The sequence below is a fragment of the Naegleria gruberi genome, assembly GCF_000004985.1.
Source record: "Naegleria gruberi genomic scaffold NAEGRscaffold_41, whole genome shotgun sequence".
Lineage (NCBI taxonomy): Eukaryota > Heterolobosea > Eutetramitea > Acrasida > Naegleriidae > Naegleria > Naegleria gruberi.
The window spans coordinates 148,536-161,673 of record NW_003163286.1 but is presented as its reverse complement, the minus strand read 5'-3'; the positions used below and the strand labels follow the sequence as shown (position 1 = coordinate 161,673).

General features: G+C 32.4%; 7 protein-coding genes across 7 annotated transcripts; 3 read left to right on the top strand and 4 right to left on the bottom strand.

The window, feature by feature from the left end:
* Positions 1–1,412: 1,412 nt before the first annotated feature.
* Positions 1,413–3,077, bottom strand: NAEGRDRAFT_70609 (uncharacterized protein; the record flags this gene model as incomplete). Its single annotated transcript, XM_002674166.1, has 1 exon — positions 1,413–3,077. The coding sequence occupies one exon, from the start codon at positions 3,075–3,077 to the stop codon at positions 1,413–1,415; it is 1,665 nt and encodes a 554-aa protein (XP_002674212.1).
* Positions 3,078–3,526: 449 nt separating this feature from the next.
* NAEGRDRAFT_70608 (uncharacterized protein) lies at positions 3,527–4,603 on the bottom strand (the record flags this gene model as incomplete). The annotated part of the gene is made up of 1 exon (XM_002674165.1): positions 3,527–4,603. The coding sequence occupies one exon, from the start codon at positions 4,601–4,603 to the stop codon at positions 3,527–3,529; it is 1,077 nt and encodes a 358-aa protein (XP_002674211.1).
* Positions 4,604–4,944: 341 nt separating this feature from the next.
* NAEGRDRAFT_70607 (uncharacterized protein) lies at positions 4,945–6,586 on the top strand (the record flags this gene model as incomplete). The annotated part of the gene is made up of 2 exons (XM_002674249.1): positions 4,945–5,443; positions 5,499–6,586. The coding sequence occupies 2 exons, from the start codon at positions 4,945–4,947 to the stop codon at positions 6,584–6,586; spliced, it is 1,587 nt and encodes a 528-aa protein (XP_002674295.1).
* Positions 6,587–6,784: 198 nt separating this feature from the next.
* Positions 6,785–8,433, top strand: NAEGRDRAFT_70606 (uncharacterized protein; the record flags this gene model as incomplete). The annotated part of the gene is made up of 2 exons (XM_002674248.1): positions 6,785–7,448; positions 7,517–8,433. 2 exons carry the CDS (start codon positions 6,785–6,787, stop codon positions 8,431–8,433), a joined length of 1,581 nt encoding a protein of 526 aa, XP_002674294.1.
* A 38-nt stretch (positions 8,434–8,471) lies between these two features.
* NAEGRDRAFT_70605 (uncharacterized protein) lies at positions 8,472–9,761 on the bottom strand (the record flags this gene model as incomplete). The annotated part of the gene is made up of 1 exon (XM_002674164.1): positions 8,472–9,761. The coding sequence occupies one exon, from the start codon at positions 9,759–9,761 to the stop codon at positions 8,472–8,474; it is 1,290 nt and encodes a 429-aa protein (XP_002674210.1).
* Positions 9,762–10,160: 399 nt separating this feature from the next.
* Positions 10,161–10,859, bottom strand: NAEGRDRAFT_70604 (uncharacterized protein; the record flags this gene model as incomplete). Its single annotated transcript, XM_002674163.1, has 1 exon — positions 10,161–10,859. One exon carries the CDS (start codon positions 10,857–10,859, stop codon positions 10,161–10,163), a length of 699 nt encoding a protein of 232 aa, XP_002674209.1.
* Positions 10,860–11,341: 482 nt separating this feature from the next.
* Positions 11,342–12,358, top strand: NAEGRDRAFT_70603 (uncharacterized protein; the record flags this gene model as incomplete). Its single annotated transcript, XM_002674247.1, has 1 exon — positions 11,342–12,358. One exon carries the CDS (start codon positions 11,342–11,344, stop codon positions 12,356–12,358), a length of 1,017 nt encoding a protein of 338 aa, XP_002674293.1.
* Positions 12,359–13,138: the final 780 nt, after the last annotated feature.

Sequence of the window (13,138 nt, the reverse complement as noted above, 5' to 3'; positions counted from 1 at the left end):
TTATGAATTAAAGGATGACAGAGATTTTGTCAAACAAGTTGTAAAAATTAGCCCTAATTCTTACAGAAACATTTCTAAAAGGTTGAAAAATGATAATTCTTTGGTGTTAGAATTGGTAGATGAAATGCCATCCATTTTACATTATCGCTTTTACAATTACAACTTTGACAGAGAATTTCTCTTTAATATTTTAAAGAGAGATGCAGGCATATTTCCAATAATTCCATATAATTTCCAGTTAGATTTTGATTTCCTTTTGGAGGCAGTTTCACAGAATGGTCTATTAATGGAGAGGAGAATATCAAAGGAACAATTTAATCTCCTGAAAAAATCAAGAACAGACAGAGAATATCCTCAACTTTTCCTCTCTCCCACCCATAAGAATGCTTAATGAAAAAAACTAGATATGTCACTATTTCAGAATGAATATTCTCTTGGAAAAGGCATCACTAACGAACAGTTCACCAGTCCTATCAGACCAGAATGCTCCTAAAGGGTTCTTGATTGAAAGATTGTACTGATGAATCAGTGCCTTGGTTTCCCAATTAAAGACATGCATATAGCTATCTGATAGAGCCAAGAATTGTTTAGTGATTGGATCTACAATAATGTTTGAGGGAAGTAGCATGGAAGGATTTTTAAATTCTGCAACCTTGGTCCATCGTTTAAGCCCTTCCTCTTTCAGCATTGTTACAATAACAAACTCACACACAAAAATAAAACGTTCTTCCTCAGCGAAACATAAAGAAAAAGGTGAAAGCTCTGCACCTTTCCGAATCTTGGCAATAATATTTGAATCCTTTGAGTTTAAAATTACAATCTCACTAAAATCTACACTGTAAATGAAATTGTGATACTCATTCTCATAAAAGATATTGTACCGAAGAACCATTCCACAAGGAACATGTGTGAGGGTTCTTTTCCAAATTATTATTTCTTGTCTCTTTTCCAAAATACTCCTCAAATCAAATTTAATAATAAACCCATTATGTACTCCTGCATGCGAGAGAATCAGAGCATCACCTTCCATTCCCTTTTGGCTCACCTCTTCAATGACCACATGATTAAAATTATCAATGTAATAAGGTTGATCTCCTCGATCGGGCTCAAAAATCAATTTTAATTCCTTTGAATGAAGATCGAATATTAAAATTTGAGTCTTTGCACAGGCAAGTATCAACTGCCATTTGTTAGAAACGTATAATCCTTTCAATGATGATACATTTGCAAATTCCAAAACATTAATACAATCAGTTACATTAAATTCCTCGGGAAAGGAATATCGAATTGGTTTTCTAAGTGTTTTTGTCAATTTGTTGAGTATTTTGCGATCCCGAAAGGGAAATTCATCTAGAATAATTCTCGTCATTTTTTTAAATATTTTAATTTATTGTAAAGTTTATTAAAACACTTTAATGTTTCAAATGTTTAATGTCATCTTCGACTTGTTTAAGTGCCAATTTGGCTCTTGTGTGCAATACTTCCTCAAATGAATATCCACTAATCTTGTTACACTTTTCCAAGTTGTGTTTGGCATCATGCAAGAGTTTCAATTTATCATCCTTTGAAACTGAATCATCACATTTCTTATATTTGGTCAAGTAGAGTGATTCAGCCAATTCATAATATGAGAATGCAATCCATTGCTTCTCAATCTTGATCTTATTTTCAAAGGCGATGGCATTTTGGAATTCTGGCAAACTCTTCTCTGCATCATCCAAAATCTTGGTGAATTGAGCTCTGATGACTGATAAGCAAGCTTGGATATCTGGATAAACTTTGGATTTTTCATCGATAGTTTTAGAGAGACATGTCTTTTGGAATAGTTCATATAATGGCTTGGCATGTTCTGGTTTCAAGTTGGCCAAATCTCTTCTCAAATACATCAATTGGAAGAAACTCAAGTACAGGATGAGATGTCTTTCTTCTTCATTCTTGGCATATTTCAAAGTTTCAATCTTTTCATTGGAGAATTTGCTTTGTTTTGGAACATATTTTGACAAGTTGTCAATAATTTCATTGGCTCCCTTGATATCTCCACATTTCAATTTGCAAACGGCCAAAATGAGAGCTGCATTACCTTTGGAGTCATTGGCATGTTCCTTATTGATTAATTCGTACAATATCTCTTGAGCTTCCTCGAATTGCATGGCAACGACCAATGTAAAACCAGTTTCGAATAGGTAATTATTTGGAGAGGTACCCATAGCTTCCTTCAACAATGAAACAGCTTCCTTAATGTGAATGACAGAATTTGTCAAATCACCAATCTTTAACTCGTAATGTGAAAGAACCCATTTAAAGAAACCTCCTTTCGGATATTGCTTATAAATCTTATCAAGAATTGGCTTGACCAAATTCAAATTCACTTGACGATCTTGCAATGCACGTGGAACAAACAAATAATTAATACACAACATGAAACTGGCATTTCCCAATCCTCTGCCACCATATTCCTGAGCTTGTGTCATTAATTTCAAACCCAATTCCCTATCAGCATCAAAACCCAAAACACTTAAAATGGAGGCCAAAGTTGGAGGCAAAACTGAAATTAAAAAGTTGAAAACACCCATTCCAAAATAGGAAGGGAAAATCACATCACTGTGAACAAATTTTGATGAAGTTTTTGGTTCATCTTTGAGAGTTTCAATTTTGTGGTAAACTTCTTTGAATTTCAAATAGGAATTTCTGAAATTGTAAAATCCTCTCAGATAGGAACCATCCATGAATTGTAAAAGACCTCTAATTAAGTGAGCTTCGGCATCGACAAGTTTCAGATCAAGTTCAAAATTCGAAAGTTGTTGTTCTTCTGTCATTTCGTCTAAAAGACAGTAATTTGGATGAGATTTATCTGCAGAATCAAAGAAATCGACAGCAACATCTAATTCTGAATTGCTGGAAGTTGATGGCATGTCATAAAGTTCCTTATTATATTGTTTAATGTCATGAATCATTTTTAAAATGTCATCTTGACGATGGACCTTCTTTAAACTGTTTTCAGCAGCTACGATTTGTTCGAAAGCAACTTCTCTTTGATTAGTTTCACCAGAAATACCAGAACTGAAGGCAGCTTTCATTATTCGAAAAGAAAAGAAAGTAGAAGAAACTTACGAATTGTTGCCAATTCCATAGCCATTCTTGGAATATGAATCTTGTCATTCAAATACTCCTTAGCCTTTGCGAAATCAGTATTCCACACATAAAAGTTTCCTTTCAACACACAATTGTACATTTTTTTAAAGTTTGAATTGTTGATTGTTGACTGATGTCATGACTTGAAAAGATCTACAAACTGGAACCATCCATTTTCTCATCAATAACAAGTTAGAACACATAAAACATCACTGCTGTCAACTAGAATCGATTTAGCGTAAAGGAAGATACTATTCGAAATGTCACACAACCGATTTACTACTTGAACAATGTTGTAATCTATTGATTGGAGCAAATCGGGAAATTTAGCAAAGTATGTATTGAAATTTCATATTGTAACATAAAAAATTCAAATCTTTCTTATTCATTTACATTATCCATAGTATGAACAAACATTAGTGAGGGAGCAAAGAATAGTTTCAGGTGTGTTATGTGCTCTATACCTAATTGAAAATGTCTTGATATTCTCTGTACTGTAGACAGGTCCATATTTATCGTAACCTCTCTGTTGCTTTCGTGAGATGTGTGAATTTGTGAGAATGAGTTGTTCTTCATTTGTGTTTTGATTTTTTGATTTTTGATTTCTGGAGGCGAGCCACCAATTATTCAAAAGTAATTTGAAGAATTTCCTTAAAAAAGATTCAATTGTCAGAACAATTGGTGATCTTTCGTGTTTTTCTCGTTGGGAGAAGGAGTGTGAAGGAATATTTTCTTTAAAATCAATCAAGTTGATGAGAGGAATTGAGAATATGCCATCTGCTGAGCCACTCTTACCACTGGATGAGTATTTTAAATGAGTGGCATCTTGGATGAATCCTCCATTTTCGAATAATTGATCAATTTGCTGTTTGGAATCAATGACTAGTTCAGTATAATTCCTTTGTCCGTAATATTCATCATTTGGTTCGTCATTTGTATCGTCAGTTGTTTCGTTTTGATTATTTGAATACACAAATGGATAATTATTTTCAATTTCCTCAATTGAATTTCTACTGGCAGTATAAGTATTTCGTGTTGAGGTATTTTCAGTTCTCGAATTGATAGTTCCAATAACCGATTGATAATTAGAATCAATCTCCTTGTCCATTTCATTAAGAAAGTGAATTTGCCAAGCTCTTGCCCACCAAACAGCATTTCTACTTTCAAAATACGAAACTACCATCTCATTAAAAGCATGACAAGCCGATTCAATTTGAATCAAATCGACAATGGTAAGAAAATCAAAAATTGAATCTTGCACAATTTGCATTGTTTTCATCATGAGTTTTGAATTTTCAATCTTGATTACTTTTGTATTCTTCAAATTCTTGACATTGTTTAAAGAACTTTCCTCAGGAATTATTCGAAAATTAGTATTAGAATAATTATTGCTATTAATTGGAGGTAATTTGATGGAATTATCATCATCATCTTTACTCGATTTAATCTTGAATTTTTCCATCAAACCCATCTTGCTCAAAGTTTCGTATTTTTTTTAAAGATATTCTATTATTTAAACATTTCAGTTGAAATATCATCTATTGAACTTGTTCTTCCCATTCTACCTTTGGCAACACTAACAAATTGATACACAGTTTACAAAATATTATGACAATTCAACGGTTCATTTTCCCGCTCTCCGACATGCTTGTTTAGCAAATCCAAGGAAAATCATCAAAAAAAAGAAAAAGCAAACAGCACTGTCGTCCTGTTACTTGTTGTCTGAACGTTCAGCTTCACATAAATTCATTTAAATTATTATATATATTTTAATATATATTTTGGATAACAATTAATAATAGTAATAATAATATGGATGAAGATAAACCATTACATATGGTGATACACTCACCGAGGAGAGGAAGTACCAATAATGATGGTGATGATCCACCTTCCGAAGAAGTTGTAGTGGAAATTTCATTAGTAACAAAAGATTCGAGTTATAAGAAGATGAATTCACAAAAGTTTGGATTTTTAAAACAAGTATTGGGACCTTCGTTTTTAAATAAGGGATTCTTCAATGTGGTCATTCTTGGATTTTCCTTCTTTTTGTTATTTGCAGCCTTTGGTACAACACAATCATTTGTTACTACTGTGAGAAAGTCGGAGGGATTTGTGTCACTCTCGATATTGTATGCAGTATTTGCATTTTCCAATTTCTTTGCTCCTTCCTTTTGTCAATTATTGACTCCAAAGTATGCATGCATTATAGGAGCTTTGTGTTATTGTTTGTTTGTGTTTGCTGCTGGATTTGAGTCGACAGTCTTGTTCTATTCGGCATCAGTTGTGAATGGATTTGGTGCAGCTATGGGTAAGTAATTGTTTTGGTGGTAAATGAATTTCAATGATTCAAATTCATCGAATAGTATGGTGTGCTCAAGGAACAATGATTACACAAAGTGCAGTTGTTGCACAGAATAAGGTGAAGAAATCTCAATCGAATGATGAAAGTGGAAAAAAGAGTGTGGAAGTTATGGGCTTGTTTTCTGGAGTTTTCTTTGCAATTTTTCAATTGAATTCAATTTTTGGAAATTCTCTTGCTGGAGCTTTGTTTGGAGCTGGAATGTCTAATTTTCAACTGTTTCTCATCTTGTCAATTATTGCTGTTGTGGGTGTTGGTTTAATGCTTGCTATTAGACCAATATCGAAGAGCGAAGTTGAGGATATAGATGAAGAAAAAGCACCAACAGATGAACCAACTTATGGAGCTATTGGTGGATCTTACTTTAACAAGATTATTCACAAAATTAAGGTATATTTCACTGAGGAATTATCTGGCCAGGCAAAGCAATTTGTAGCTCTATTGAAAGAATCCATTCTGGTGTTGGTTTCTCCTAAAATGTTGGTCTTTAGTGTCATTTCATTCCACAGTGGATTTGGATCTTCATACTTTACTGGCAGTTTACCACCTATTGTTGGTAAAACAATGTTGGGATGGGTCATGATAATGTTTGGTATTACTCAAGTGTCTGGTGCTTTAATTTCTGGTAAAATGCTTGACAAGATTGGAAAACGAGTGACCATGATCTTTACTCTGGTTATTTATTGTATTGCAATTGCCCTTAGTTCTCAAATGGTCTATTGGGGAAAGGAATTGAAGGATAACAAATTGGATGAAAGCTTTAATGCACCAATTTATTTGTTATTCTTTGTGAATATGGCCTTATTTGGACTTTCAGATAGTTTCCTCACAAACACAATTTATGGAATATTGGGAAGTAAGAATTACTACAAGAAGAAGAATACTGCTGAGGCCTTTGCAGCATTCAAGATGACTCAATCTCTATCATCAGCTGTTGGATTTTTCTGTGGAATTTATCTCACTGTAAATACGATTCAAATTATTATTGCTTGCTCCTATGTTGCTTGCTTGATTGCCTTTTTTATTTTGGAAAAATTTGTTGCACCAGTTGATTGTGAAAAGAAGAAAAAACCAACTGCTCTATTGATTTAGAATCATTTCTCTATTTATTAATTTACAATATTTAAAACTAATTTTTTAAATAATTTAATATTATTTTTTGTATTTTAAAAAAATCAAAAAAATCCAACAACACCAAAAGCAACAAATTTAATGTCCCGAAAGGACTTGAATTATTTACAAGTAACAACCGATAATATTCCGTGATTTAGTTCCAAATTATCATCATCCATGACGCAAATTATTTATGATGATGATACGACTGTTGTTCCCTTTCTATTAATTAATAATAATCATAATACTACTAGTAGTAGTAATCATCAACATTCATCTAGTAGTGGTTCCTTGCTATTATTTAATGAGGAAATTAATTGTTCCGAAACTGTGCTTGATGATGACAAGTTGATCAAGATTTTACAGAGAAAGCCTTTAAGAACCAATGAATTATTTGTGTATGGTGATGAATTTGTTGAAGAACATGTTTTAATTGTTGATTCCCAGTTGCAACAACAAGAAGAAACAGAGCAAATTGATCACTTTGTAAAGATCCCTCACAAAAACAATAGGATGAATGCATTCTGTAAAGGTGGAGTCTTGTGCATGAATAATATTGATCATCAAGTGAAAAGTATCAAGTCTACTGTATTGGATATTGATGAAAATATTGAAAAGATTGAATCTGGATCTTGGCATACTCTAATTTTAACAAGTAAGAATAGGATATTTGCAATTGGAAAGAATGCTGATTCTCAATTGAATATTAGTAGCACTGTACACTCTACTGTATACAAACACATTTTGAAATTTTGTTTGGAAGATTTAGAAATTAAAGACATTGCTTGTGGTAAAAGAAATAGTATGATATTGACAAAAGATGGACAGGTGTATGGAGTGGGTAAGTTGTTGGTGGAACATTGGTTTTGGTCTAATATTATTACAAAATTCATGCAACTGGCTAATTAGGATATAATATTTATGGACAGATTGGATGTGTCAATGATGAAAATTATTTGGGAGAGGACTATTGTAGAGTAAACACACTTTCCAAGACGAGAATTGATGAGAAGGTCAAACTACTTGCTTGTGGATCGTATCATACCATCATGATAACAAGAACCAACAAGGTCTATTTCTGTGGAGAAATGTATGGAGATGTTGATATAAAAATACCAAGTAGACTGACATTCTTTGATGAATTGGTGGAGAGTAATGATTATGTTATATTTGCATCTTGTGGCGAGTTGCATTCTGTATTTCTGACAAAATTAGGACAAGTTTTTGCATGTGGAAGGAATTCTTATGGTCAACTTGGGTTACAAGACTTTAAATCGAGGTCAGATATTACTCTGATCGATAAGAAGCACTTTTCCAACCAATCCATTTCAATGATTGCTTGTGGATGGAATCATACTCTTTTCCTTACTAGGAATAATCAGCTTTATTGTTCAGGAAGAAACAAGCATGGCCAATTAGGATTAGGAGATTATTCCGATAGGAATATGCCTACAAGAATTAACACTGTTAACGAGCTCATTACTTCAATTCATGCAGGAAGAGCATGTTCTGTATTTGGAACCAAAAAGGGACACTTTTACATCACTGGTTCAAGTTATTGTGAAAAGATTGAGGGAGACATTTCTGTACCTCATAGAATTCTCTTGCCCAACTCTTTTCTACAAAACCCTTCCTTTTCTTATCAATTATTTACTAGCTCTAAATCTCGTAGCATTTATCTCACTAAGAAAGAGAATACTAGGCTAGCTTGGACATTTGCTAGAATGAAGCGTAGATTAGTTACAGATTTTTACACAGATATTTCAATAATTGTAAATAATCCAAAGCCTTTAACGCCTCCACCACAAGAAGTTATCATTTTATAACTTTATCAAATATACTCAATTTAACAATGAGAATTCTATTAATTTATTTGATTAATTTTACCAACAAAGAGAACACTTTGGGTAGGAATGTGGTTCAATACGAATGCAAAAGGTCTATCTGCAATAAATTCGTATACCTTTTCAGAAGAGCTAGATTTACTCTTTTTTCTGGCTGAGATGGCAGTTGCTGCACTTGCAACAGTTCCACATTCGTCCACTTCAATGCATGCCTTGTGAATTATTTGATCTACATAGATTCCATCAGTGTTTGGATTAGAGAGCATGTTGGAAAAATCAGCTGTGTTAGAATTGAATAAGGACTTGATATTGAATGGGTTGCCTGACATTTTGGAAATAATGTTGGCGAATTGCTTTTCAAATTTGAATTTAGGAATTCTAATCTTTCTCATCTTTACCATTTCTTTAGGATAGATTTGGGTAATATCAGTTAATTTTGAATTGATCCATTTGTTGAAGCTAATTTCATTTTCCTCGTCTACATCAATGGAATCATCTGGTTTGATAATGAGCATACAATAATCTTCGTCTGTGTATGGTAATTTTAAAATGTGACAATCTTCTATTTCTTCAAAATAAAAATTACTTTTACAATCTTCCAAACTCATCATTTGGCAATTGGTTGAGTCACCCTCTGGATCTTTGACAGTTCTGAATGCAGTTTCCACAGTTCTATTCTTAAGAAATTGATGCTTCCATTTACCATTAAAGTAGATGGCATTTACAAGAACCATGAGTGTTTCCTTGTCAAGTTCAGTAATCAAATTTCTAATGGAATTCTTTGTGATGGAAGCAACCCAATTGTTAATTTTTGAAACTTCTGATTTGGTACCATTCTTGAAATTAGCCAACTGAGTTTCAGAATCAAATTGATCTTCTAATTCTTGAATAAATTCGCTCTTAATATCGACAGACTTTTCAACATAAATTCTGTTTGCAATTGATAAAACATCCTGATTTTGAACAATCTTCTTGATCATTGTAGAGTACTGCTTCAATTCACTTTCCTTCCATTGTTGGAACTGTTCATTGAAATCGTTCATCTTACAACTGTCGAAACTATCCTTAAGGAATAAACCGTTTATCATTTCCTTCAATGTATTTCCTCCAGTTGCCATCATGCAATTAATCATGGCCAGGTAAATAGAAAATGGAGAAATAATTACATTGGAATCTACTGCACTCTCATCGACAACTTGGGAGAAAAGGGCAGAAGAGAATTCATTCTGTGCTAACAAGATATTTGTCTTGGCTTGCTTTGATTCAGTGATATTGGTTGTGGTTTTCTTGGTTGTTTGTTGTTTTGGCATTTTTTTTGTTGAAGAGCGGTGGTATTGCAAGTCAAATCAGATTTAACTGTGACATGGATTCCAGTTTAGGATGGTAGAGTTAGTGGATGTAACAAAAGGAAGGATAATGACCATATTAATGGTTACACAGGCATTAAGTTAAAAATATGATTTTACATAAATTATTGGTAAATGAAATCAAGGTCAGAAATTCGTTCCGAGTCAACCATGGTATGAAGTCTTTCTTTGAAATAGTTACTCTTCTTTGAGTTTTGCTTGTACATTACGTAGTGCCATCCACAATTCGTCAATGTATCACAAGCAAAGCCCTCCAGATGAAACTTTATGATTTTTGGAACAACTGTATTTGAAACTAAAGTTGTAAAATGTTCAACAACCTCTCCTACCATTGTAACCTCATCACCTTAAAAAGATTAGCAAAAGAAGAACAAAATACTCACCACTAACAACCCAAGTACCTCTTGAGGAACATCCAAATCTCTCAATATAACCGAATGAGTATTGAATTTTGGTAAATTGTTTAATCTCACCACTGGAATTATCCCAAGTGGCTTGATTCAAACAATTGTAGCCACATGCAAATAATTCATTATTCTGCAAAAGAACCACAGTATGAAAGTATCCACATTGGATATCTCTAATTTCGTGTTCAAATTTAGCAATATGCACAAACTGTGTTGATGAAACATTTTGATTGTAGTCTCCAAACTTTTCTGAAAACACAAAGAATACATTATCGCCTCCTCTTGCATAAAGATCATGAGAAGAAGCCAGAATTGATCCTCTTCCACAACATGCAGCTCTCAAAATATTCGGTTGTGGATCAGTAGAAAAAAAAACAACCTCCTTTCCATTCTCAAAAATAGTTCCGTCATAGGTCAGCACGACATGACAAGAAGAAAGAGGTCCAGCGATAAACTTTCTGATTCCTCTATGATCTGAATAATTGTTAACTAATAATTGACCTGTAGTGAGAGAAAAAGATCCAACATTCCCATCTTTTTTGTCCACTAAATACACATAATCCTTTCCCATAACATATTGAATATTATAAACAATAGAGTCCTCCATCAAATTTGGGTATTCAATCTTTGTCATTTCTATTCTATTATCTTTATCGTGATCAATCAAAGTAATAGGTGTTTTTACTGTATTGTGTGTTTTATGCCTAATAAATTCTTTAGCATTGATCTCGACCAGTCTATTAGAAGATGCACAAACAAAGAATATACTCTTATCTCCTCCGATAATATTACTAAAAGCAAAGGAAGATTTACCATCAATCTCTAATCTGACAAATTTATCAGTATAAGTGTATGAAACAAAATCTATTTTGTTGATCATCGTCATCATCATGATCTAAAAATTTGATTTAAAAAACTCACTATCAAACTGAAGGGTATTAGCAATGTAGAGTGTTCTTGACATTTTTTTTTTTGATTTTTTTACAAAAAGCAAGTTCATGTCTAATGAGATTCAGCAACGAAATTCAAAGTATTATTTTTCTTCTTGGTTTTACAATATTAATAATATGAATCAGTTTTTTTGTAAGCATCTGATGAAAATTAACAAACAAAAAAATGAGCAAACGAAACAGACAAGATTTCGAAAAGCTAAAAACTTCGGAGGAACTGCTACTCGTGATCAATCATAATAATAATAACATGGAGGAGAAGGCAAAAAAGAAAAAACTAGTGTCGCTCCAACGAGAAGAAATATTTTCCGATGATATTTGTTTTGAAATAATTTCCATGATTGATGATTCGTGGTTTATTTTGAATAATTGTTCCTTGATTTCAAAACAATTCTTTAATGTGATCAAGGAACGTTCAAAACTTTTTATTAAATTTAAAAAGAAATTTACAGAGAAAAGAATTGAATTATTCACGAAAAGTCAATTTATGAATAGTATTGTTAATGTTAAATTTTCTAAAAGGTTGTTTGACTCTATAGAAAAACCCACATTCATAACTGAAATGAAACAATTAACATCACTTGATATTAGTAACAATCGAATTGGTGATGAAGGAGTCAAATTTATAAGTGAAATGAAACAGTTAATATCACTTGGTATTTATAACAATGGAATTGGTGATGAAGGAGTCAAATCAATAATTGAAATGAAACGATTAACATCACTTGGTATTGGTGGAAATCAAATTGGTGATGAAGGAGCCAAGTCAATAAGCGAAATGAAACAATTAACATCACTTGATATTAATAACAATCAAACTGGTGATGAAGGAGTCAAATTTATATGTGAAATGAAACAATTAACATCACTTACTATTTATAACAATCGAATTGGTGATGAAGGAGCCAAATCAATAAGTGAAATGAAACAATTAACATCACTTAATATTTCTGAAAATCGAATTGGTGACGAAGGAGCCATATTTATAAGTGAACTGAAACAATTAACATCACTTGATATATGTTACAATCGAATTGGTGATAAAGAAGCCAAATTTATATGTGAAATGAAACAATTAAAATCACTTGATATTGGCGGAAATCAAATTGGTGATGAAGGAGTCAAGTTCATAAGTGAAATGACACGATTAACATCACTTGATATATTTAAAAAGAATTGGTGAAAAGAATGAATTATTCACGAAAAGTCAATTTATGAATAGTATTGTTAATGTTATATTTACTAAAAGGTTGTTTGACTCTATAGAAAAACCCACATTCATAACTGAAATGAAACAATTAACATCACTTGATATTTGTAAAATCGAATTGGTGATGAAGGAGCCAAATTTATAAGTGAAATGAAACAGTTAATATCACTTGATATTAGTAACAATCGAATTGGTGATGAAGGAGTCAAATCAATAAGTGAAATGAAACGATTAACATCACTTGGTATTGGTGGAAATCGAATTGGTGATGAAGGAGCCAAGTCAATAAGCGAAATGAAACAATTAACATCACTTATATTTATAACAATCGAATTGGTGATGAAGGAGTCAAATTTATTATTGAAATGAAACAATTAACATCACTTAATATTTCTGAAAATCGAATTGGTGATGAAGGAGCCATATTTATAAGTGAAATGAAACAATTAACATCACTTGATATTAGTTACAATAGAATTGGTGATGAAGGAGTCAAATCAATAAGCGAAATGAAACGATTAACATCACTTGGTATTGGTAGAAATCGAGTTGGTGATGAAGGAGCCATATTAATAAGTGAAATGAAACAATTAACATCACTCGACTATTTATAACAATCGAATTGGTGATGAAGGAGTCAATTTATTAGTGAAATGAAACGATTAAAATCACTTGTTATTGGTGGAAATCAAATTGGTGATGAAGGAGCCAAATTTATAAGTGAAATGAGACAATTAAAATCACTTGATATTG